At 47.4% G+C, this 24,609-nt stretch overlaps 2 protein-coding genes across 5 annotated transcripts in view; one reads left to right on the top strand and one right to left on the bottom strand.

Moving 5' to 3' along the window:
• The window catches only part of LOC138809102 (tudor domain-containing protein 10-like), a 32,939-nt gene extending 19,076 nt beyond the window's left edge, over positions 1-13,863 (top strand). For 2 of the 3 annotated variants that reach the window (XM_069995478.1, XM_069995476.1), the window contains exons 7-13: positions 7,305-7,338; positions 7,663-7,750; positions 9,399-9,546; positions 9,799-9,944; positions 10,177-10,331; positions 12,566-12,636; positions 12,816-13,863. In XM_069995478.1, the coding sequence (XP_069851579.1) occupies positions 7,305-7,338; positions 7,663-7,750; positions 9,399-9,546; positions 9,799-9,944; positions 10,177-10,331; positions 12,566-12,636; positions 12,816-12,848 (675 nt within the window). In that variant the 3' untranslated portion in view covers positions 12,849-13,863. Of the gene's footprint in view, positions 1-7,304; positions 7,339-7,662; positions 7,751-9,398; positions 9,547-9,798; positions 9,945-10,176; positions 10,332-10,449; positions 10,695-12,565; positions 12,637-12,815 lie in introns of those variants that run through there. The other variant, XM_069995477.1, reaches the window with a different exon arrangement.
• Positions 13,864-15,211: 1,348 nt separating this feature from the next.
• Positions 15,212-24,023, bottom strand: LOC138809100 (ubiquitin-conjugating enzyme E2 Q1). 2 transcript variants are annotated; one of them, XM_069995474.1, is made up of 13 exons: positions 23,590-24,010; positions 21,229-21,333; positions 20,809-20,913; positions 20,136-20,186; positions 18,171-18,311; positions 17,873-17,957; positions 17,550-17,610; positions 17,275-17,365; positions 17,096-17,154; positions 16,955-17,003; positions 16,597-16,692; positions 16,131-16,197; positions 15,212-15,706 (listed from the first exon to the last, which is right to left on the bottom strand). In XM_069995474.1, exons 1-13 carry the CDS (start codon positions 23,914-23,916, stop codon positions 15,675-15,677), a joined length of 1,269 nt encoding a protein of 422 aa, XP_069851575.1. In that variant the 5' UTR covers positions 23,917-24,010; the 3' UTR covers positions 15,212-15,674. The 2 variants fall into 2 exon arrangements, with proteins under 2 accessions (XP_069851575.1, XP_069851576.1); XM_069995475.1 differs by lacking the exon at positions 16,131-16,197 and having other exon boundaries at positions 23,590-24,023.
• Between the last annotated feature and the right edge of the window lie 586 nt (positions 24,024-24,609).

Below are 24,609 nucleotides of genomic sequence, written 5' to 3'. Positions count from 1 at the left end.
TTACCTTTTTTTTTTTTTTTTTTTTGTCGTGGGGCTTGAACTCTGGGCCTGGGCACTGTCCTTCAGCTCTTCAGCTCAAGGCTAGAGCTCTACCACTTGAGCCATAGCGCCACTTCTGGCTTTTTCTGTGTATGTGGTACTATGGAATCGAACCCAGGGCCTCATGAATGCAAGGCAAGCACTCTTCCACTGAGCCACCTTCCCAGCGGGCCTATGCATTTTATCTTTGTTCTTTTGTGCTTGGCACACAGAGAAGAGCAGGGCCAAAGCATGAGAGGAAGGGTTCAAGCTGTTGACAACATTGAATTCCCAGGAGGGTTCCCTTCTCAGATGGCCCAAGGTTGCAGCTCCCCAAGTAGAGACTGGTTCAGAAGGTGGTGGTGGGCTTGGAGGCTGCCACCACTGTCCTGAAAATCCAATCAGAGAAGTTTGCATCCCTGCTGAGTGGTGTGCAAGAATTTCTCCATGTGGGTACAAGGGTCTGGGTGGGCCTCCAAAGCCTGTGGCCACTGACATTCACATACCCTGCAGCTTCTCTCTCAGTGCACAGGCTCTTAAGGTAATTCTAGGGCAGGCCTAGCTCTTAGAGTTCTTGACCAGTTGGTAGAAATGTTTCAAGACAAAGTGCAGGGATAACTAACAGCTGAGGCCTGATCGAATGGTTTCTGTGTTGATAGCCACAATAGAACTTAATTTACAGGTGTTGGTTTGGCAGCTATTGAGACATCACCTTGATCCCCAAGGCTTCTGTGTGGCCATCCTTGTGTTGAAAACACATCCTGAAATCCGAGGTGTACTTTTGGGTAATGTTCTGGCTTTGACATTGGATGATAATTATTCAGAGTTTTCTCTGAAACGTAATTTCACAAACTGTCAGAGTGGGCTTATTTTTATTTCCTAAGTTATTAGAGAGTAATAGTTAGATCCAAAATGGTTTAAGATGTTTCTTAGCAATTATTTTTAGTGTGAAGCCACTGCTGATAACTGGTTCTTGGGGTTGGTATTTAGAATTCTCTTAGGAGAACCTAAACCAAAAGGATCACACATGCTGGCTACAAGAGGAGGCATATTATTATGAGTCTGTTTACAGGTAAGCAAGCAAGGGAGCAAAGGGACTTAGTGTAGGTCACAGTAGCTAGCTTCACTGAGGTAAGGTCTTTCTCATTATTTTACTATGGCAATGTATTTAAATCCAGCAGTAGGTTCCACTGTCCTCTTCGGCAGATGTAAACACTAAGCAACTTGCACAGTTACTGAGCCCAGAACTCACTTGGTTCTGGAACGGGCAGTGGAGCACACTTTAGAACTTGCACCTTTTTGTGTGTGACCTTCCTGGGACTTGAACTCAGAGACTGGGCATTGTGCCTGATTTTTTTTTTTTTTGCTCAAAGTTAGTGCTCTAGCACTGGAGCCACAGCTCCACCTCTGGCTTTTTGGTGGTTAATTGGAGATAAGAAAGTGTCTCATGAGTTTTCCTGCTTGGACTGGCTTTGAACCTTCATCCTCATAGCCTCCTGAGCAACTGGCATTACAGGCGTGAGCCACCTGGAAGGACTTGTACTTTTTTTTTTTTAATTTAAAAAATTTTTTTATTGTGAAAATACAGAGGGGTTACAATTACATGGGCAAGATAATGAGTACATTTCTTATCAAGCGTTGTAGCCTCCTCCTTTGTTTCCCCTTCCCATCCCTTCCCATCCCTTCCCATCCCCCCGCCCCCCCAACCAATTCCTCACCCCCCTACCAAAGTTGTAAAGTTCATTTTTCGACGTAATGACTTGTACATCTCATTGTTTCAGTGGGTCCACCTGTATCCCTATTTAAACAATTTGTTTTTTCCCTTCCCCTCCACAAATTATACCAACATCAAATACAATGAAAGCAGGGCTTATACCCTGGGGGAGGAACATACAAAGCAACAAAGAAATAATCTTATAAATAAGTTAGAAACAATCGCATGAAAGAAAAAAACATTTGAATACATATCTTAGGGTCCATTTCCCTAACATCAACTTATCTGACCTTTTCTGCTTGTCTCAGACATATACTAGTTATTGCAAATAAGGGAAATCATGAGACCTATGTTTCTTTGAGCCTGGCTTACTTCACTTAATATAATTTTTTCCAAGCCTTTCCATTTCCTAACAAATGGGGCAATGTCATTCTTTCTGATGAAGGCATAGAATTCCATTGTGTATATATACCACCTTTTCTTGATCCATTCATCTACTGAGGGGCATCTGGGTTGGTTCCATATCTTAACTATGGTAAATAATGCTGCAATAAACATAGTCATGCTGGCAGCTTTAGTGTGGTCTTGTTTGTGATCATTTGGGTAAATGCCCAAAAATGGGATTGCTGGGTTATAGGGGAGTCTTTTGAGGAACCTCCATACTGCTTTCCAAACTGCTGAACAAGTTTACACTCTCACTAACAATGTAGTAAGGCTCCCTTCTGTCTGTATCTCCTCCAGCATCTGTTGTTATTAGAGTTCTTGATGATAGCCATTCTAACTGGGGTGAGGTGGTATCTCAATGTTGTTTTGATTTGCATTTCTTTTATGGCTAGAGAGGTTGAGCATTTCTTCATGTGTCTATTGGCCATCCTTCTTTCCTCTTCAGAGAAGTTTCTCTGTAAGTCTTTAGCCCACTTATTTATTGGGCAGTTGTTTCTTTGAAGATTTGTTGTTGGGGGATTTAATTTTTTGAGTTCCAGGTATATTTTAGATATGAGACCCTTATCCGTTGTATGGCTAGTGAAGATCTTCTCCCAGCCGTGGGCTTTCTATTGAGCTTGCTAGCTATGTCCTTAAGAACTTGTACTTTTAATCACCTGTATACCCTTCTATTTCTTTCTTTTTTTTTTTTAATTGTATTTTATTTTATTTGAGAACATACTGTACAGAGGGGCTACAATTACATGGGCTACCCTTCTATTTCTTAACATCTATTAAATACCATGTCCACAAGACATTAGTCCAACTGCTCACAGAAAACTAAGTGCCAGTCATGGAACAGAAAGGAAAAAAAGAACTGTTTCATTCATGCAGTAGCCATGTATTTGGAAGTACATAATGTACATTGAGGATTTAGCATATACCAGACATTTTCTAGGCTCTATTGTTGATTCAGACTCAAGATAATTGTCTGAAAATAAGCGTGACTCTTGTTTTTATGATGCTTGCATTATGGAGGAAAAAACATATAAGAGACAAGAAAATGCCAGGTGACATTTAGTGTCAAAGAATTAAAAGATGATATAAGACTGGGCTCTATTACTTACATTTTGTATTCTCAGCTGCTGGGGAAGCAGAGAATGAGAGAATCACAGTTGGAGACCAGTTAGTGAGACCTCATTTTAACACAGTGCTGGGTGTGGCATGTATACCTGTTATCCCAGCTCTGTGGGAGGATCGAAGTCTGAGGCATACCATGGGAAAACAATGTGAAACCCCATCTGAAAACTAAAGCAAAAAAGGGCTGGTTCATGCCTATAATCAGTCCTAGCTACTCAGATCTGAGGATTGCAATTTGAAGCCAGCCAGGCCAGGAAAGCCTGTGAGACTCCTATCTCTGATAAACTACTAAAAACCCAGAAATGAAACTGTGACTCAAGTAGTAAAGTGCTAGCCTTGAGCACAAAACTTAGGGACAGTTCCCCAGGCCCAGAGTTTAATCCCCAGAACTGGCACAAAAGAAAGGGCTAGAGGTGTGACTCAAGTAAGTAGAGCACCGACTTAGCAATTGTGAGGCCCTGAGTTCAAACCCAAGACCAAACTGCAAAAAAAAAAAAAAAAAATAGATGAATAAAGCCAGGCACTGGTGCACTGGTGACTGATGCCTATAAGCTTAGCTGCTCAGGAGGCTGAGATCTAAGGATCACAGTTTGAAGCCAGCCCAGGAGGAAAGTCGATGAGACTTTTATCTCTCCAGTTAACCCTCTCCCACCATACCAAAAAAAGCCAAAAATGAGTTGGAGCTTAAGTGATAGAGTGCTAACCTTGAGCACAAAAGCTTGGGAACAGCACCTAGGCTCTGAGTTCAGGATTGGCACATACACACACACAATTAAATAAGTAAAAAATAATGTGTTGAGGAATGAAGGTTTTTCTTCTTTAGGTAGTTCTGAGGGAAGCCCCTTTTGAAGGAAGGTGATAGCTGAGAGTTGATCAAGTCAGAGCCTAATACCCAAAGACCACAAGAAGAACTCCAGACTAAAGGATGCCTCATTTGCTCCTAAATAGGAACATGATGGGAGGGGAGTGAGCAGGAGGGAGATCAGTAGGAAGGAGGGACAAGCCCTGGTGGAAACTTAAGTTTTATTTGTATGTACCATGAAAGATTCTGGGAGATTTCAAGTGGGTATGGTGTGATCTGCTTTTGATGTGCAAAAGATGGTGGTGTTCTGCTGGCCATTGGACTGCAGGCAAGTGTGGCTGGAGGGGACCACATTTAAAGGGATTGCTAAAATTCAGCCTTGAAAGAGATGGCTAGCTGGCCATTGGAATGCAGGCAAGTGTGGCTGGAGGGGACCACATTTAAAGGGATTGCTAAAATTCAGCCTTGAAAGAGATGGCTAGCTGGGCGCCAGTGGCTCATGCCTGTAGTCCTAGCTACTCATGAGGCTGAGATCTGAGAACCACTGTTCAAAGCCAGCCCAGGCAGAAAAATTCCAATGAGACTCTTATCTCCAATTAACCACTCAAAAACCAGGGGCTGGGAAGGTAGCTCAGTGGTAGAGCGCTTGCCTTGCATGCCTGAGGCCCTGGGTTTGATTCCTCAGCACCACATAAGCAAAAAAGAAAAAAAACCCAGAAGTGGTGCTGTGGCTCAAGTGGTAGAGCGCTAGCCTTGAGCTGAAGAGCTGGGGGACAGCACCCAGGCCCAGAGTTCAGGCCCCACGATTGGACCCCAAAAAACCCAAACAAACAAAAAACTCAGAAGTGGTGCTGTGTCTCAAAATGGTAGAGTGCTAGCTTTGAGCAAAAGAGCTCAGGGATAGTGCCCAGGCCCTGAGTTCAAGCCCTACAATCAATGAGAAAGAGAGGGGGGTGGGGAGGGAGGAAGGAAGGGAGAGGGAGAAAGAAAAGAAAGACAGAAAAGAAAGAAAGAAAGACAAAGAAAGAAAGAAGCCGGGCACCGGTGGCTCACGCCTGTAATCCTAGCTACTCAGGAGGCTGAGAGCTGAGGATCGTGGTTCAAAGCCAGCCTGGGCAGGAACATCCATGAGACTCTTCTCTCGAATAAACCACTAGAAAACCGGAAGTGGCACTGTGGTTTAAAGGGTAGAGTGTTTGCCTTGAGCTGAAGAGCACAGGGACAGCGCCCAGGCCCAGAGTTCAAGCCCCATGACCGACCAAAAAGATAAAAAGACAGAAAGAAAAAAGAAAGAAAGAAAGGCAGAAAGAAAGAAAGAAAAATGGAAGAAAGAAAAGGGAAAGAAAAAAAGAAAAAGGAAGGTAGACTAGTGTTAGTATGGTAGGTATAGAGGGAGAGAAGAAGGTGTGCGTTTGGGGTTGTTGGTGATGACTTTGATGTGAGAAGCTAGCTAGATGAGCTTGGGCTGAATAATGTTGTGGTGCACTCACACGGAGAGTGTGGTTGGAGCGGCTTGAGGAGGGGCTCTTTTGAGCATACTGAGTCTAATCTGCACTTCCTAGGTTTGCCATCAAGTGGGCATCTCCACATTTGAGTAGAAAGAATTTTCGAGAGAGACAAGGATGGAAAGCCAGCTTTCAGAATCTGTGTGAACCACTGTTGTCCCAAACCATGGGAAGTGGGTACAGCCCTGGAAAGAGGCAGAAGGGAGAGGAACGTCTCTACAAACACAAATGTTTCTAGAAAGAGGGAATGGGGGAATACTGGCAGTAAATTCAGTTCAGAGGAGTGACTGTTAGCTTTGGCAAAGTGAAGGTCACTGCTGGCTGTGTGCAGATGCATTTCTGGGGAACCTGAGGGGAAATGTCAGGTGTGGGAGCAAACGGGACTACCTGCCTGACTGGTGAAGAGAGCAGAGAAGGGCAGTAGTGGTGGCTGATGTGGGGTCAAGTCAGGGTATTTGCAAACATGGACAACAGGACATTCTGTTTCCTAGCCAGGAAAGGTTCCCATAGGAGATACAGCAATGGAGGACAGCCTAGCCTGTTCCTACAGATGATATGGAGCCAGAGCAGGTCCCAGGTAGTCATGGTGGCAGGGGGCTGGCTGAGAGAGTGGGTGTGTGCAGTTTACACGGTGAGATACAGGATTTCCCATCTGATCCATCCCGTGTGCCTGTGATGGACAGACAAGTGTCACCAGGTGAGGGCTGAGTGTGTAGGGTAGTGGTTTGAAGAGAGGAGAGGGAGGAAATAGGGTCAGCAAGGGCTTCTGTGAGGGTGTGGTGTTGAGTGTTCTCTGGCAGCCACTGGGTATAGGGAGGCAGTTAGGAGCAGACCCTTGGGTTTAACCAGAACCTGGGCTTTCCAGGTGAGAACAATGGAGATGGGGAATTGGGAAGTACAGGGCTGTAGGCAATAGCTGGCTTTCAGGTCGATTATCCCCATGCACAGCTCTGTGCTCAGCGTAACTATTCTCACCTCTCTCCTCTTCTCTCCAGGAAGTGCCTCATGTCAGCCAGGCCTTGCAGCTTATGTCCCTTGTCTAGGGAGAGCAGCTTGAAGGAACATCCCTTGGCAACAGCTTTCCTCCCACCCTCACTTCTTTCTGCACATCTCTTCTTCAGACTGGCCTAAGATGCAGTAAGGCAGGAGAGGCTAAAAAGCACAGGATCTGGGCTGGGGCCATGGCTTTAAGTGGTGCAGAGTGCCTGCCTAGCAAGCATAAGGCACTGGGTTCAGATCCCGTACCACCAAAAGAAAGAAAATTCCTAAAAGCCCCAGACTAGCTGGGTACCAGTGCATCAGAACTGCAATCCTAGCTACTCAGGAGGCTAAGATCCAAGGGTTAAGGTAGAAAGCCAGCCTGGGCAGACAGATCTGTGAGCCTCATCTCTAATTAACCAGCAAAAAGACAGAAGTGAACATATGGCTCAAGTGGCATAGTACCAACCCTGAGCAAAAAGCCCAAGCAAGAGAGCAAGGGCCCTGAGTTCAAGCCCCAGTACTGGCACAAAAAAATACAAAAAAAAAAACAACAACCAACCCCCCCCCCCCAAAAAAAACAAACCCTGAAACAAAACAAAAGAACAAAAGAAAACAGGAATGTTGCTGCTCTTTCCAAACTGACTTGGGATAATCCAATACATAAATCAATAAAAATAAGTGCTGCCGATACCTGAGTAAGGCTTCTTTTCTTTCTCCCCAGGCTTTGGAAACATCTTGTGGTGAAGAGGTTGCTGGTGAGACCTTGAGCTGCCATCCACGCTATGACTCTGCAGTGCTTCCTTTACCCCTCCAGCCCGTCAGGGTTCCTGGGTCCTACAGTCTCCCATTCCAGCTTTGTCCCCTGCTGACCTTCAGTGCAGGGAACTTTTCACCTTTTTCTTTCTCCCTTTTCATTATTTCTTCCTCTAGGCCACTTTTTTAGCCCACGAAGGCTCTAAAAGCTGAGAGTGGAAAGGTGCAATTCTTTTTGGCCCATCTTAGACCACCTTTGATGAGCTCGGGCCCTTTTTGGGGGAGGAGAATGCATTCTCCCTCCAGAACTTATTTTTACTTTCTAGCTTGTGCACAGCTCACTCCTAAAAAGTCTATTGATCCCTGTGAGACAGAGAAACTGAGGAAAGCCTTGACAGTTCCTGTGGAAATGAGGTGAGCATGGATCGGGAGGGACACCTGGTCAAATAGTGATGACTGTGTCATTCTGTCCACAGTGTTGGGTGGAAGATGGGGTTTTTAGGAACTTCTACATCATGCTGAGGTGTAAGACTTAAGTCACACTGACTGATAATATTGGTTTCCATTTATATGCAGTGAAAGCCCTTTCCATGGAGTCAGAGATCAGGTTCCAGCACCTCTTCCAATTTGCTTTTACAGTGGACAATGTTCTTAATATCAGGGATACCAGAATAGTCTGATTGGCATGTCTAGGACAATTTTCTTTTCTTTCCTTTCCTTCTCTTTGGTTCTTCAGCAGTGTTATACATGGAACCCAGTCTTGAGCTACATGCTCAGCCTTATTTGTTTGTTTGCTTATTTATTTTTGTTCTGGTTCTGGGGCTTGAGCTCAGGGGAGCTTCTTTTTGTTCAAAGCTAGCACTCTACCACTTAGGCAACAGCTCTACTTCCAGCTTTTTTGGTAGTTTATTGGGGATAAGACTCTCATGGACTTTCCTACCCAGGCTGGCTTTGAACCATGATCCTTAGATCTCAGCCTCCTGAGTAGCTAAGATTACAGATGTGAGTTACCAGCACCCAGGTCTTATTTCTATTTTTATTTATTTTTTTGTGCTGGTCTTGGGCTTGAATTCTGAGCCTGAGCAATGTCCCTGAGCTCTTTTTACTCAAGGCTGGTCCTCTACCACTTAGGCCACAGCTTCATTTCCAGCTTTTTTTGTTGTTGTTGTTGGTCATGGGGCTTGAACTCTGGGCTTTGGCACTATCCCTCAGCTCTTCAGCTCAAGGCGAGTGCTCTACTGCTTGAACCACAGCACCACTTCTGGTTTTCTAATGGTTTATTGGAGATAAAAGTCTCACGGACTTTCCTGCCCGGGCTGGCTTTGAACCGTGATCCTCAGATCTCAGCCTCCTGAGTAACTAGGATTATAGGCGAGAGCCACCAGCCGGCTTTTCCTGCTTTTTGATGGGTAATTGGAAATAAGAGTCTCAAGGAATTTCCTGCCTATGCTGGCTTCAAACTGTGATTCTCAGATCTCAGCCTCCTGAGTAGTGCTTTTTTTTTTTTTTGACAAGGTCTTGCCATGTAGCTCAGGTTGGTTTTGAACTGGTGATCCTGTTAGCTCGGACTGAGTGCTAAAATTTACAGATGTGTACCACCCTGTCCAGCTTATTTTATATTTTGAAGCAGCAGGTTTGCCTTGCTAACCACATGTCCAGGCACTAGAGCTACTGCCATGGGAGAATGAAGTTTGGAGAGTCAGACCTCAGGGAGGAGCTGCTCTGAGACTGAAGCACCTCCCACATAGTGCATAGTCTTCACTAGTGTCATTCAGAAGTTCCTGAGTCTGTTGCTCTCTGCCCCCCCACACACACACATGGACTTTCATGATGTGTGTGTCCCCTCTGCTATTCTGGAATCCCCCAGCATCCTTTCCTCTGGCATGCAATATGTTGCCTTGGCAGCACATACTTCCATTACTCCCACCCCTGGAGAGCGGGGCACAACCTCCTGCCTAAACTGGTCTTATGGCCAGTGCAGCTTCTTACCTACAGGACAGGTGCTGCTTTAGTTCTCTCCTTTACCTACCCTCTTCTTTTGCTCCCCTTGCTCTTCCCCCAGAGGATCCTTCCTAATGCTGCTTCTAGAGGAATGCTTCCGAGACCTGGACTGGCTGGCCCTCATCCACAGCGTCCAGGGGAAGGTGGGGCTGCTGGTGACCAACATTGTTCCTTATACTCCATTTTTCTGGGCCATGAACATCACAGAGGTAGGGGTTGAATGGTGGCCCTCTTGGGCTCCTGTGCCTTTTTCTGGGGGTGATTTGTAGTGACGGGAGCTAGTGGTAGAGATGCAGAGCAACTGCAGTCTGCTCTCTGATTCCAATCTCATCTTCTACCTCAGGGGAACTTTTGGTTCCCTTGGGACAGATGAGTGGGCTACTCTGACAGGTGGCAGCTGCAGGAACAGATGTGTGATGCGGGGCAGGTGGTGAGGCCCACTGTGTTTACACGACCCATAGATGATGCACCAGAACATGCAAATACTGTTCAGCACCCTGGCAGACGTAGAGGAGCAGCAGCCCTTCCTGCCCGAGTCGGCTGTGCAGCGTGGGACTCGTTGTCTGGCAAAGCACCACCTAGGGGACTATGGTCCTGCCTGGAACAGGTGGGGAATGGAGAAGGAGTGGGAGTGCTGTTCCTTTCTTCCTGCATCTCCTCTTCTGGACTCTAGCTTTTGTTTTGCTGCTTCCTTTATCAAGGTTTTCTCGGCTTAGGGCTTCCCTCCCCAGAAGACTGAGGACTGAGGACAGAGAACAGAGACTGAGATCTCGTTAAGAGAGATTATGATGTCTGGCAGTGAATGACTGTTCCATCTCTTTCCTCCTTCCCTTTGGCAGGTGCTGGGTGGTAGACAGGGTTGACTCCTGGGCTGTGGTTATGTTCATTGATTTTGGCGAGTTGGCGACCATCCCTGTGCAGTCTCTGCGCAGCCTGGACAGCGATGACTTCTGGACCATCCCACCTCTGGCTCAGCCATTCATGCTGGAGAAAGGTGAGCTGTCTCCTCTGTTCCCCTGAAGGTCATGGACAGTTGTCTGCCCACCTCTGGGACATCAGTGGAGACACTTCATTGGATACTTTCAGTTTCTGTTCTTTTCATCTCCTCCTAGATTCAACATCTGTCCCTAGAAAAGCTGCTTTTTGAGGGTTGGTTTTCACACCTGAGCTCTGGAGCCCCAAGATCTTGAGAGACGTCAGCTGCTGCCTAAAGACTTTGTTTTCTGGGTGGACTGGGGAAAAGACTTCCCACCCTTGCTTCTGCCAGAGCCACTCAGCTGATAGCTGTGTTATGTACTTTCTGTTTTAAGATTTCTTTGGAAAAGGATTCTGCTGTTGAATAAAAATAGATTTTGAAAACCAGTGCAAAAGTTAGAGCACAGGATTCAGAGTCTTCTGAGGTGTCATCCATTTAGTCTTGAGTTTCCATACCTGGAAATGAAAAAGCCTCTTCATTGCCCTGCCCTATCTTAAGATTGAAGATAGATGTAAAGATCAGGAGAGGTGGAGGTGACAAATCCTCCCCCCTGCCTCGCCCGGCCACACGCAGAACTAGAAAAACATTTCCCAGAAGTGTAGTGGGAGGCTGGCAGCCGTGTGCCTAGTTGTCAGGGAGCACCACCCAGAGGGCATCACAGGTCACTGCATGAAGAAGACCCCCGTTGCCTAGCCAGGGTCAGGAGCTTGCTGGGATATTGGAGAGTAGCAAAGGATCTTCCCATCCCAACAGCAGCTACCAGCCTGCCGAGGGCCAGAGTGCCCAACCCAGCCATGTTCTCTGCTTAGAGGTTGCATACATGGACCTTTCTTACCCACCCCTGGAAGGCAGTTTCCTCTCTTTGTAGATAAGGGGAGTAAGGCTCAGAAAAGTAAAAGACTATCCTCATTTCATGGCATGAAAATGGTTTGGAGGCTGGGGTAGGAAGGCAGGAATTGAGTTGGGAAAGAACTCTTAGAGATTTTTTTTTTTGGTCGTGGGGCTTGAACTCTGGGCCTGGGCGCTGCCCCTGCGCTCTTCAGCTCAAGGTGAGTGCTCTACCACTTGAGCCACAGAGCTAGTTCTGGTTTTCTGGTGGTTTATTGGAGATAAGAGTCTCACGGACTTTCCTGCCCGGGGCTGGCTTTGAACCGTGATCCTCCGATATCAGCCTCCTGAACAGCTAGGATTAAAGACGTGATCCCCCAGTGCCTGGCTTTTAAAAATATTTTTAAATTAGTATGTATTAGTTGTACATGGGGGGGGGTGTCATTGTGGAAAGTTTTTTGTTGTTGTTTGATTTTTGGCTGGTTCTGATGCTTGAACTCAGGGCCTGGGAACTGTCCTTGAACTTCTTTGTTCTCAAGGCTGGTGCTCCACATCTGAACCACAGCACCACTTCTGGCTTTTTTTTTATTGGAGATAAGAGTCTCACAGAGACTTTTCTACCCAGGCTGGCTTTGAACCCTGGTAATCAGATCTCAGCCTCTTGAGTAGCTAGGATTATAGGCATGAGCCACTGGCTGGGCAAAAAGTGGGTTTTTGATGGGCTCCTCCTTGCCTTAATCCAGTATGTGGGAACACTAGTTTACCTAAGTGCAACCCTCTACTGTGTGTGTGTGTGTGCATGTGTGCGTGCGTGTGCATGCACATGTGCATGCATGGGCTCACCTTCCATTCTTAGGGCTTGAACACAAGAGCCTAGGCACTGTTCCTGAGCTTTTTTGCTCAAGGCATGCACTCTATCACTCAAGCCACAGCTCTACTTCTGGTGTTTTTGGTGGTTAATTGGAGATAAGAGTTTCATAGACTTACCTGCCCAGGCTGGCTTTGAACCATGATCCTCATATCTCAGCCTCTTGAGTAGGTAGGATCACAAGCATGAGCCACTTGGCACCTGGTGAAACTCTGCTTTTAAATCTTCACATCTCCAGTTGAAGCTCTGAGCTGAGTGAAAACCATTTTCTGTCCCCAGTAGATTTTCCCATTAGCAAACATAAAACCCAGATCCCTGTAATTATTTTAACAACAATAATAATGCTGCCTCCTTTTATATAAACTCTTTGCCACCCCTCCTTCCCACCTTTTCAGCTCTTACCATCTTTTTATCTTGGCAGCAGGGAATTAGCAGGAACTAGCAATGACTTGTTGAGGAAGTGTTCTATAGCCAGAGTACTTTCCCTGTGGTCCCCACCTCTTGCTTCCCTCAACCACACCATGTGCCATTGAGGTTCTGTTGTTTTGTTTTGCAGACATTTTCCCTTTACATCTGGGTGTTTATCAAATCCTCAAAGGGAAAATCACTGGTGCTTTGAACTCAGAGGTAACTGCCCCTTACCTATTTCCACCCTTGGGGTTTGGACAGTGACCACTTGCCTGAGCCTGGATTTTGTGGGTTTCCTTGGCATCCTCTTCAATGATACAAACGGGAGTTATCCAACACATTGAGATAGTGGCTCAAGGTGATCATCCTTTCTACTGAGACTTTTTCTTTTCTTTCAGGTGCACATCCTGAAGTTTGAAGAGCTTAAATAAGAGGCTACACCAAACACATTACCTCTCATGTCTGCCTACCCTGCCCTGGAGGAGTGTTCTGTACTCTTAGTTTTGGCTGAAAAAGAAAATGCCAGTGTGCCCATCAGTGCCCATCATTGATAGGATTTCCATTTTGCTTTTACTTCCAAATCGCCTCTCAGAAAGGATAGTCTCATTTTTGTGTTTCTTCAGTTCCCAGATTTGGCAAGAAAATTTGAACCAAACCTGAGAAACTTCCATTAGGTTGAAAGCCTAAAGCAGCCAGCGCATTTTTCTGATCTTTTTTGTTTATATCCAAGAGCAAGACAAAATGCACTAAGATTCTAGAGAATGGAAGAACCTCCCTGCCTGGTTTTCCTGGGGTTGTTTCATGTAGTATCAGGTAGAAAGAGGCCATTTAGCTAGTGAGCTAATTAATGTTGGCATGTTTCACATATGGGGTGATTGATACATTGGACCACTACCCAGCCCTCAAAAACTGCTGCATAGCCAGGTGCTGGTGGCTCATGCAGGTGGCTCCTAGCTACTCATGAGGCTGGGATTATGGTTCACAATAAACTACTCAGAAAAAGCTGCAAGTGGTACTGTGACTCAAGTGGCAGTGTGCTAGCATTGAGTACAGAGGCTCAGGGACCACTACCAGGCCGAGTTCTAGCCCCAGCACTGGCAGAAAAAAAAAAAAAAAAGCAACTGCTGCAGCGAGATTGAGAAGCCCTGAAATGCTCACTTTGCTCCCAGTTTGCGGGCTCTGGGCCATGCAAACCTTGCTCTATTTAGATACTTAAGATATAAAGCATTTTGTTTCTGTTTATTAGAGAAAATCTCTGACAGAGCCTTGTTTCTTGTGCGTTGTAACTTTGTAAAAATCCTGAGCTTAAAGTCATAGAAGGGAGTGTTAGGTTTGAAAAATGGAGGATTCTCTTAGGTTGGTGTCACAATTCACAGCAGGTAGGTTTTTCTTTTATGTCAAGTGAGCATCAATCCACTGTTTCTTTAAATAAATTTATTAGAGCCAAACTATTTAAATAATTTTATTTGTTTCATCCTTTGGTAGATGAGAAAAATACATTACAAAATACATTATACAGAGGACAGCTCACAGTACACGTTACTAAAAACACAATCTACATTCCAGCCAGGGCTGGTGATTAAGTTCAGAAGAAGCTGCAGAGGCTATGGAAACCAGATTTCGGCTCTATGGAATGAATTTTGCCCTTGTGACCCCTCTTTATTTCAGCCTCAGCATGTATTAGCACCCCTAATCAGGTGGGTGAGGACAGAGTTGGAGCAGCATTGTGTAGGACTGTTAAAACTCTCTATCCACCTAAAGCAGCAAGACATGTGAAAGTCCCTCAAATGAAAGAGAACAGGGAAGATGACCAGGTTCAAATTGTGCCTCAAAACCACTACAGAACTTTTCTGGCCTTCTATACATTCCCAGTCAGCGGTCTCATATCTAGGTTTTTTCTAAGATTTGATCCTTCACTTCTTGGTGCTGCTGTTTCAATCTTTTACTCATAGGCAGTCCTAAGAATCTTAGCACAAAGCAAGCTGATGAGATGTAGGCAGCACCTGCCATATGCAAAGCCACACCCACACTTTCATAAAGCAGGTACACATAACAGCACCAACAGTTCCAACTTAGTATATACTCTCCCCACCTCACTTTCGCTTCCTAGGAGTTCCACAAGGCTGGGGAGAGTACACAAGTGCACAGAACCACCCCTTAGAGCTAACCATTTCCAGTAGGATTCAACAAAGGGGAATGGCATGAAAGAATCCACAGTTCTCCAAATCAGACAGTTTACTTCAGGGCCATGCCCGTCTTCTTACAAAATCAAATGAAGCAACCAACAGGAAGGTGAACTGCACACAACCATCCCATGCTAGTCAGGAGCCACTTTTCAAGAAGGAGAATAGCCAGTGAACTGAAGTTGAACTGAAGTTGTAGCTCTTCTGTAGCTGTGACTAGACACCACATGAACTCTTGGGCCACTTTGTCCCATCCCTGCTTATTTAGAATAGAGTGGCCTCTTTTGCCTCATTTTTTTCCTAGAAATTTGAAAACATACTAGAAGTGAAAAATAGTCCCTAGCCATCAAAACTATTTCAGCTGCTACACTAGTTCATCAGGCCAGGCTCCGCGTTCCAAGGGGCACAGGTGCTGGATGCTCCACAGGCCAGGAGAAATCTAGAGTGGACTAGGCAGGTGCTTCTGTTCTGCATCTCTTGTGCTGGTAGCAAAGCAGCCTCTCATCTCTACCAAAGCACCTGGTTCTCTTCCCCCCACCTCCCAAACAGTCAGGGGATGGGGGTGGGGTGGAATGTGGGAATAAAAATAAAGATGAGTCAAGACCAGCATCTTCAAATTAACAAACTGTAATTGTTTTCCCAAAGATACATTTTTTCATACACATCCATCATACACTGTAACCAAAAAAAGCAGTGTACATGAAATAAGAGAAAATAAATTAAAAATCCATAGCATAGGTAAGGAGGCTCTAGTCTGGAGCACAGCTGAGTTCCCAGCAATATAAGGAGGCTCAAGAGTTTCTTTATAAGAATGCCTGCTAGCAAGGGTTCCAGCAAGGTGGTTGGTTGGTCTGTAGTCAGTCTTGAGTACTTGAAACAGTTCTGTGTTTTGTTTTTGTTTGTTTTTTCCTTAGCGTTTAGAATAGCCATCATTGTCCTGCAATAGGCAGAGCTATCACGTCCAGGAAAAATGAGGGAGGGAACCACAGAGGCAGCGTGAGATCCAAATACAGCATTCAAAGGTAATTGGTCCAGTGGTGCCTGGGGAAGGAGGGAAGGGATGACACTCCAGAGTTAGCCGTCTTCCTTTGGGGGTGTGTACCAGCCTGCAAGAAAACAACATATAGTGAGGGCAAACCAATGTACCCCCACCCAACTCCAATCCTCAAGGACACCTATTGTTCCAGGCAAGATCCTAGGAAGGCTGTCCAACAGGAGGCTGCCTACCTGGAGGTTATAAGGAGAGGGAGAATGAGGAGCCCAACCTGAAGTGACAGAAGAGCTAGATGAGCTTTTTACAGGGTGGTAGGCAGAGGGAAGCAGCAAGCTACCCATGAAACCACCACTGGTGCTTCTCTAGAAGAGTGGTGTTAGCCACCTTCAGGCCTTCTCTGGACAGTGAGCAGGTAGGTGCTGGGTTAATGGGTGCTATGGCTCAGAAACCAAAAAAGGGTTCTTGCTATTTGGCTGAAGTGAAAACCTGGGCCTGGCAAGTGTCCGGCTCGCTTGGGGGCCTGGCTCCAGCCTCACCGTTTTTTTCGTGGATCTGCACCAAGGACTTGTAGGACTGCTGTGCTCTTGTCAGACTGTATTGAGACTGGGAAGAGGAAACCACCAGATCAAGCCATGGCCAGCAGCGGCCTTACTGCCCCTCACCTTGCACAATCTTACACCTAGGGACCCAGGTGTCCCAGCACCCCAGCACTGCACTCTGGTATAACACTTAAGTACCCTGGCCTTCGAAGTCCCCTAGTGACAGTGCTGTAGCCTTCCCAATTCAGACCTGCGGAAAAGTCTAGAAATGCCAAAAGTCTGATGGTGACCCTCAGGCCAATGTCCTGCTCTTCCCACTACTGCCTCCCCAGGCCCTTTCCTCCAATGCCACCAGCCCAGAGATCTTATTCTCTTGGTGCCTCAAAGGCAGCCTTGGTTTGCCAGTGATCCAAACTGTACTTGGCTCTAGCACCCCCTCCAAGTGCAGGCCCAAGCCCCTTACTTTGTTGGCTCCAAACTGCACCCGTGCTTTCCCCTTCACCAGTGTGGCGCTGATCTGCATGATCACTGACTCTATGGAGTAGGCACTGCTCCAGCCCTGAGGCATGGGAGGGACAAAACAAGCAAGTCAAGACACATCTTCCAGAGACACCACCTGCTGTTTCTCAAGGAAAGCAGCTGCTTCTATCAAAGGGTCCCTGCCCTTCACCCCCAGTACAGCCACCTGTCTAGGTCAGTGAGTACAGGCCATGACTGGCTGAAAGAGCCACATTATCCTTGTAATAACAACACCATAGGTCGGGTGAAGTTCTGCCCAGCCCACCCAGGCCAGGCCAGTCAACAGTGTGAGACAGGCTCACCTGCTTGGTGAGAAGTTCCATGCAGATGGCACCTCCGCCAAGAACATATCTGCAGAAGAAAGACCAGTTAGATGTACCTGGTTAGAGCTATGTCCCTTCTTTACCCTCTGCCTTAGGAGTCACCCTCACCCAGCCACTCACCCTCCAGAGAGGACTGGAGACACAACCCTGACGAATGGTGGGTCAAAAGGAAAGTTATCCTGAGAGAGAGAGGGGGGGGGCGGGGGAAGACAGCAGTCAGGGAATAGAGGCCAGTGTCCTTGCAGGACAGACAGGGAAGCCTAAGTCAGGGAGGAAGAGATGGGAATGGAAAGTCTTACTTTAAAGGAGAAGTTAAGTAGGATGAAGTCGGCCCCTTCCTTCTCTTTGAGGATCTGGAGATCATTGTGCAAAGCGCTGTCCTGGTCAACTCTATGGGAGGAGTCTGGCTCAGTCTCCTGGTCAGAGCTCAGGAGCCTCCCAAGGTTTCCACTGCCCAAACCCACTTCTAGGATCCTGCAGTCAACATGCTTGATAGGACTGCCTGGGAGATCCCAACAGATACTCCACTCACATGCTCCCCAACCTCCTTTTTCATCCCAGAGTCCCCACTCACTTGAGGAGTTTGACATTCCAATCATATAGACTATCATTCACTAGTTCGACTGCATAGTTTCCTGGAAGGAGAGATGAATTAGTAGGATGGTCAAAATGGAAAAGGGCCCCATATGCAGATCCTTCTCCCTGAGAGAAAACAAAGACCCCAGGTTTGCCCCAGATGGACATGCATACAATCTGTGCCACTGGCTTGAGGGGTTGCATTCTTGGTTCATAAAATTCATGAGCATTCACATAGCCCAAGACCTTTTGAGGTCCTTGCCATGATCATTGTGTTTACGAAATACTGCCGTGTGGGCCCCACTCTGGGGGCAAACATACCGCCTTTGAAACTCTGTGATCGGTATATATCCCTGAGCTCCTTCATCAGCCTGTCAGTGGCCTGCACCGAGCCAGACACTGCACCCTGCAAAGGAGGGTTCACAGAACATTTGTCATATGGTCTGGAAACATACATGCTGGACCTTAGAGGCAAGTCTGGCAGCTTGCCCAGGATGTAGGGAAGGATGAGACACATCCAAAAAAGGAGCTAGCTCCTCATACTGACATTGATGGTCTTATCTCTTCCCAGTCTGCACCCACCAACCCTTCATCCAGCTTCTTTCTGTAAGGCACGTACATTTAAGTAATCTTGCCTCTGGTTCTTTTTAATTTTCTCTAGAATGGCCAAGTTTTCTTTTCCGATGCCATCATCTTCAGATTTCTTGCCCTCAGCTGGCTCTTCCTCTTTCATTTCATAGTGATCTAGGTCTTCTGTGTCCTAGGATAGGGTAGGTGAGTGGAGAGAGGAGAAAGTTACCAACATAGGCATCAGTACCAGTATCATCAGGCCTGAAACAGCAGTCCATGTAGCAGTCTTTTTGTTGTTGTGGTAAGACTAGGACTAGAACTTGGTACCTGATGTTTTGCTCACTGGCTGGCAAGCTACCAACTGGGCCACACCTCCAAGCCTTCCATGTAGCAGTCTTATCAACACAACACTGTTCCCAGTTCTGGAATACTCCCCAGTCCCATTTCTTCCATCGTCTAAAAACCAAAGCATTCTTTTCTTCCCCTTTTCAGTTTTCAAGCCACAGTAGAGCTAGTAAGGACCTATGTTCCCCATGACCACTCCACTCCAACTGTCCCTCAAAAATTGTCCCTTGGTGGTAGAAACTCCACCCTAGTTTTAACAGAATGACTTTGATTTGACCATGTGACTAGTTCATGTTTCACCAAGTGAAACTACTGCATCCAGGAGTCCTGAGGCCCCCAGGTCTAAAGGAAAAATGAGATTATAAATCTCTTCTTTTTCCAATAAATTCAGAGCCTGAATCAGCTATACAGAAGTACCACTGAGCCAAGACTGAAATGAGAAAGGAGGTACTGCATGGGAGATGGTAGGGGTTAAGAATAAAATTAGTGACATTTTTTGTTGGTCGTGGGGCCTGAACTCAGGGCTTCGGCAATGTTCCTGAACTTCTGTACTCAGGCTAGCGCTTTACCACTTTGAGCCACAGTTCAAAGTCACTTTCGGTTTTCTGGTGGTTAATTGGAGATAAAAGTCTCATGGACTTTCCTGCCCAGGCTGGCTTTGAACTGTGATCCTCAGGTCTCACGTAGGATTACAGGCATGAGCTACTAGCACCTAGCTAAAATTAATGACTTCTTCACCCTGCTCTACTTAACCAGCAGTTCTCTGTGCACAGGGAGAGGAGGCAATGATCTTTAGGATTTACCCCTTAGTCAGATGTTTGAGGGTGTGGTGCAGAGGGCTGAACACCGGATGGAGCAAGTTCCATGCCTCACTAGCATCTATGTCAGTCTTAACATCTTTTCAAAGTTACAGAGGCTGGGACATTAATCTGATGCTAGGAAACAAAATGATCAGCGACTCTCAGTTTGGCTAAATATCCTAACTTCCTATTACACCAGCAACCATCATCTACTCAATGTTTACAATGTCAGGCTCTACACACACAAAGTTCTTTCATTCTCACAACTGCTTTATTATTCTATCACTATCTCTATTTGACAAATGAGAAAGCAGAGGCCTATTGAGGTTAACTGTCACACCCGAAGTCATAAGAGTATTTGTTAGCAGAGCTAAAACTTAAATCGACCTCTTTCTGATTCTTAACCATTGTTATAGTCTGAAAAAACACGAGTTTTTAAGCAGAAAATATGAGATAAAATGTCAGCACTTATCATGTACTGTTTTGAAGCATTTTATGTAAATGCTTCATTTAATCTTCAAGGCAACTATCCTATCTCACACCTAAGAAACATGCAATTTAGTGAGATATGTAAGTAGAACTCCCCAATTAAGATATCCAGGATGCAAATTCAGGTCTGTCTGATTTCAAAGCCATCTGGGATTAAGCTTGTCAAATATTTACTTGGTTTTAACAGATGTGCAATGAAATGCTTTCAACGGCTGGATAGAGGTGCCTATCTCCTTAACTACACTGGCTATTCTTCTACGTCAGTAAACCTGTCTTTATTACTGTGATACTTTTATCCAGACTGGAACTCCGTTTACAGTGGATAATCAATGCTGTTGACAAAAGCTTCTTGCCTATGCCACCTTAAATGGCGAGCCTACCTCAGGCATCTCCTCATCTTCATCTTCTGAAGACACTTCTTCCTGTGTGCACTGCAGTGGGGGAAGGGGGAGAAGATAGAGATCAGAACCCCAGTAGTTTGCTAGAATGCAGCCTCTGACCTACTCCTCTGGGCCTCTGGGGTCTGGGAGTTGCACACTTGCCCATAAAGCTACTAGTCTTTCCACCAGCCAGATCTAAATAGAAGCAAGAGCCCAGGGAATAACTTTTAACCAGCCCATTATTCTACCATATTCCAAAAATACAAGAGAGGAAAACTGACTGCCCTAGTCATCTACCTCACAAATCCTAGCTTAACTTTCCAAAGAACTATTCCTTTATTTGATCTTCTCTGAACTGACATTGCATTCTTGTTTCTAAACAGGGAGCCTGGGTCCCCAGTGGCCACCAACTGCTACTGCTGAGAAAATGGTAAAACCTCCCCTGCCCTCAGCCTGAAGGATACTGTCCAAGAGTGGGGTTTTGATAGGAGGTGAAGCTGGTATTGCCCTATCTAGCTAGATTCCCATCTGGAGAAGAGGCTGAGAGTCACATGTGTTTTGGGGAGTAGGTAGGGTAGGGAGAAACAACTACAGATTCATCTCAATTATCAAGCATTTATTGAGTATGTCCATGGGACAAACTCCATGGGCTTCAAACTCCTCAGTTGCTCACCTGTTCTGCTGGCAAGGGCTGATCCAGCATCTCCACATCAGGATGCTGAGGGAGGTTGTAGAGTTTACACAGGTCAGAGATGATCCTCTTCAGATGCTGCAAGAGCTGAAGTAGGGACCAGAGACGTCAAATACTCCTTTCCCATTCCAATCTCGACAGCTGCACAGGTGAGTTATTAGCTCAAATCCCAAATTGGTACCTAGTTCTCTAAACCATGTGGCTGTGGGATTGGATCTCTTGGTTGAACAACCCTAGGAACTAAAGGAATCTGTCCTGGCTTCAGTAAGCAAGTCTGAAGAAATTTGCCCCAAGATGTTTATAGCCTGGGGTACCACCCACATTCCAGATCTGGTTTCCTCTCACAGGGTACCTTTGTGACATGAGCCTCATTCATGTGCTCCTATCCCATGGTCTCCTCACCAAAGTATTCCCTTTCTTTATGTCCACCAGCCTCTCCAAGACAGCAGCCAAGTTTGGGTCATCAGACTCCACGGACCAGATGGGGGGCACAGCAGGGTAGGATTCCTGAGGGGAAAGAATAAGGGAGAGCAGACACAATGAGTGACTCTGAGAAAGGTCAGATTTTTGCTTGCCCTCTTCCTCCCAAGACTTGTAGCCCCTCTACTTTCCCATTCCCATGCCTACACACTCCTAAGCCCAGCGCAGCAGATCAGTGTCTAACCAAGCAACTCCCAACAAAACCTAGACTGAAGAAAAAAAAAACAGGCCCTGGGGAGGATCTTTTCCAAGAGGCAACCGAGACCCTTTTTTTCTTTCCTACAGAGTAAAGACCAGGGAAAGTAACACAGCTAAACTTGATAAATAACAAGGGGATTCCTATCTACTCTCCTACCACTCAAGAATCCTACACCTGAAGTTTTCCTCACACCCAGGTGAGAGTACTCCAATCCTTCTGCTTTCCAAACTCTGGAATGTGCGGGGAGAGTGGTGTGACAAAGCAGACTGTAGCTTACTAGGGGAGGAAGAACAAAAATTATACCTCTAGAAGCTAAGAGTAAAAGGATGTCAGGAAGAACCTCTCCATCCCACTAGCAACAGAGTACCTCTAAGACCAATTCTCCTCACTTCTCTCTTGGGAGGTTGCAACCTTCACAGTCCAGGCGTGGGTTAGAGGACTGTGCATGGCAGGGTGGGAGAAAGGAGCCTACGCTGCTGACATTCCCAGCATTCCTGAGCCAGAGTGCCAAATGCAGCCTGACAAGGCTCCCCCTACCCAAATCAAGGAGGCAGGTTCAGACTGAGAGATTCCTTTATAGGGCCTCAGGGACTTCTGAGGACTCCCCTCACCCCTACTTCCTATTAACTTTCTGACAAAGACAAAAACAGTTGATGGTCCCTGAGAACTAAACAGGGGTAGATGGATGAAGCAAACCTCTCCTTGAAGAATTAGAAGCTTAATTGAGAAACAAAATTAAATCTTGATTTTTTTCTACACATGCCAAGGAAACCTACCCAACTCCTACTGGGGTTCTTACCACTGCCAATAATCCTCAGTGCTGGTAGGAAAAAAAATGATCAATGATATTCAAATCTTCACCTAACTAAGCCAACTCCTGGTCTTTCAATGGTAACCAGAGGGAAGGAGAGAAAAATGGGAGAGAGAAATGGAACACGAGAGTTTGGTGGAGTACTAACCACACCAAACACATTTATCTCACCAAACCATGATTTGGCCTAACTGAAGAAAAGAGATAGAAAATACCACATAAATTGAATTCAGGCCTCCAAGTAACACAGAATTCACAAGTCTTCTTTCCTCCCTAGTCTGCCTGCTTGGGTAAAGGTATTGCTCATTAACTACCTGCCACACAAGGAGGAGATCACCACAGCAAGAACTATCAACTAATCCTAGTGCCGTAGAAATACAGAGGCAGGCAATCCCAAATACACAAACACCCAAACCTCCTCAGGACACATCTGAAGTAGAATAAGGCAGGACATATGGAAGGTCTCTTTGCTAGTCTAGTACACTTAGGATGGAATGATGTCCACTGGGGAGAAATGAAACTGTTGTACTGCACAGAATAAAAAGGGTGGCCTAGGCACATTACATTACTATCACTACCAGGAAAAGCAGCAACCTAGGGCGATTGGACATATCCACTGGGAACAGTGAGGGGAGTGGCAGATCTGTTACCAGCTGAGGCATAAAGAGGAGAGTTAGAGGTTACACCAGAATAAAAGAACCTTAACGAGGGAAAGAAGAGGAACCAATGAACTGCAAACTATCACTTAAAGATTCAGAGTCAAGAGGGGCTTCAGGAGGGATACATAGGCAGGGAACCCACAGGTGGTAAGTCAAAGGAACTACTAAGAAGGGGTCATGGCAGAAATGTGCAGTTCCAGGCCAGGTCCTTCCAGCTGGGGTTAGGGCAGAGGCCTGGAACCTTGTAATTAGAGGGGGGGCGAGGAGGGGAGAGAAAGGGACATTCCCAAGTAGCATGGCAAAGTTGTGGCGGGGCAGTCAAAAGGAACTAAAATCATCAACCCTGGGACATGTGGTGGGTCTGTGGAAGGGGGTTAATTAAGAGACCATATGTCGGGGTGTCCCTCGTTATCTGGGGTCAACAGGGGAGAATTTTGAGTGCTCGGAAGAACCTCAAGCTGCACAAACAAGTGTAACCTAGAGAGAAGGCGCCGAACCCCAAGAGGGGCTTCGGCCTCTTCAGGTCCTTCGAGAGCCAAAGGCTGTATGGTTTGGTCCCGAGTCCGTGACAAGGCCCCCCCCCTCCCCAGGGGCGCACGCGAGAGGGTCCTCACCGTGATGTTGCAGTGGATGCGGACGGGATCTCCAGGCACCGACCCCCGTGGGGGGAGATGCGGTCCGGGTGCGGCCCCCGCCCCGGCCCCTCCGGCTCCAGCCAGCAGGAACTCGCAGCTTAGCTCGTCGAGGCAGGCGCTGGCAATGCGGAAGCGCTCGTGGCCGCGGTGGAAGATGGACTCGAGCAGCTTGAGCTCCCGCCTCAGGCAGGGCCCCGGCCCCGGGCCCCCACCTGGGCCGCCCCCGGCCCCCGGCGCCGCCCCCTGGCCCCCCAGCTGCTGCCCCGGCCCCGGCTGCTGCTGCCCCTGCGGCTGCGGCTGCTGCATCCTCCGCTCCGCTCCGCTCCGGGGCCGGCGGGCCGGGAGCCTCCCGCCTCCGCTCCGGGCTCCGCCGCCGCCGCCGCCGCGGTCCGCACTTCCTGATCCCCCCTTCGCCAAGATGGCGCCGCCGCCACCTCCGGGACAGGGCCCCCCCCCCTCCGCTCGCTAGCCCCCCCCCCCGGCCGCCGGAAGCCGCGCGCCCCTCCTCCTCCTCCTCCTCGGGGCCCCGCCTCCGTCCCCTCACGTGACCTCCCTGCGCTGGCCCTCTCCACGTGATGTGTCCTCTTTCCCGCCCCCTAGTTCGCTCCTGTCACCCTGTACATGTGACCAGGGGCTTCAAGCTCTCCTCTTTTAGCGCTCTCGGTGCGTGCTTACGTACGTCGTGCGTGCGCACGCGCAGCGGCTCTTCGCCGGCTCTCCCCTCTCACGTGACCCGGCGCCGCGTGCTCCCAGGGGCTCCCCGCGCGGGACTCTTGTTTCCTGCTCGGGGCCCCTCTTTCTCCGCCCCCCGAGCGGCGAGCGTGCGGGCCGCTCGGATAGCCGGGAAGAAAGGCTTGCAGGCGCCGTTGTGTGGTCTTTATTCCGTGCCCCTGACTCGGGTCCTTGGGGCGGGGGCACTCTGCCGGTGCCGGGGTGGGGGGCGGAGAAGGTCGAGTCTTCAAACTGAGATGTGAGTGGGGGGGGGGTCCCGGAAGGAGC

Source organism: Dipodomys merriami, unplaced genomic scaffold (assembly GCF_024711535.1).
Source record: "Dipodomys merriami isolate MVZ:Mamm:240054 unplaced genomic scaffold, mDipMer1.0.p SCAF_485, whole genome shotgun sequence".
Taxonomy (NCBI): domain Eukaryota; kingdom Metazoa; phylum Chordata; class Mammalia; order Rodentia; family Heteromyidae; genus Dipodomys; species Dipodomys merriami.
This window is presented reverse-complemented; position numbering and strand designations above follow the sequence as displayed.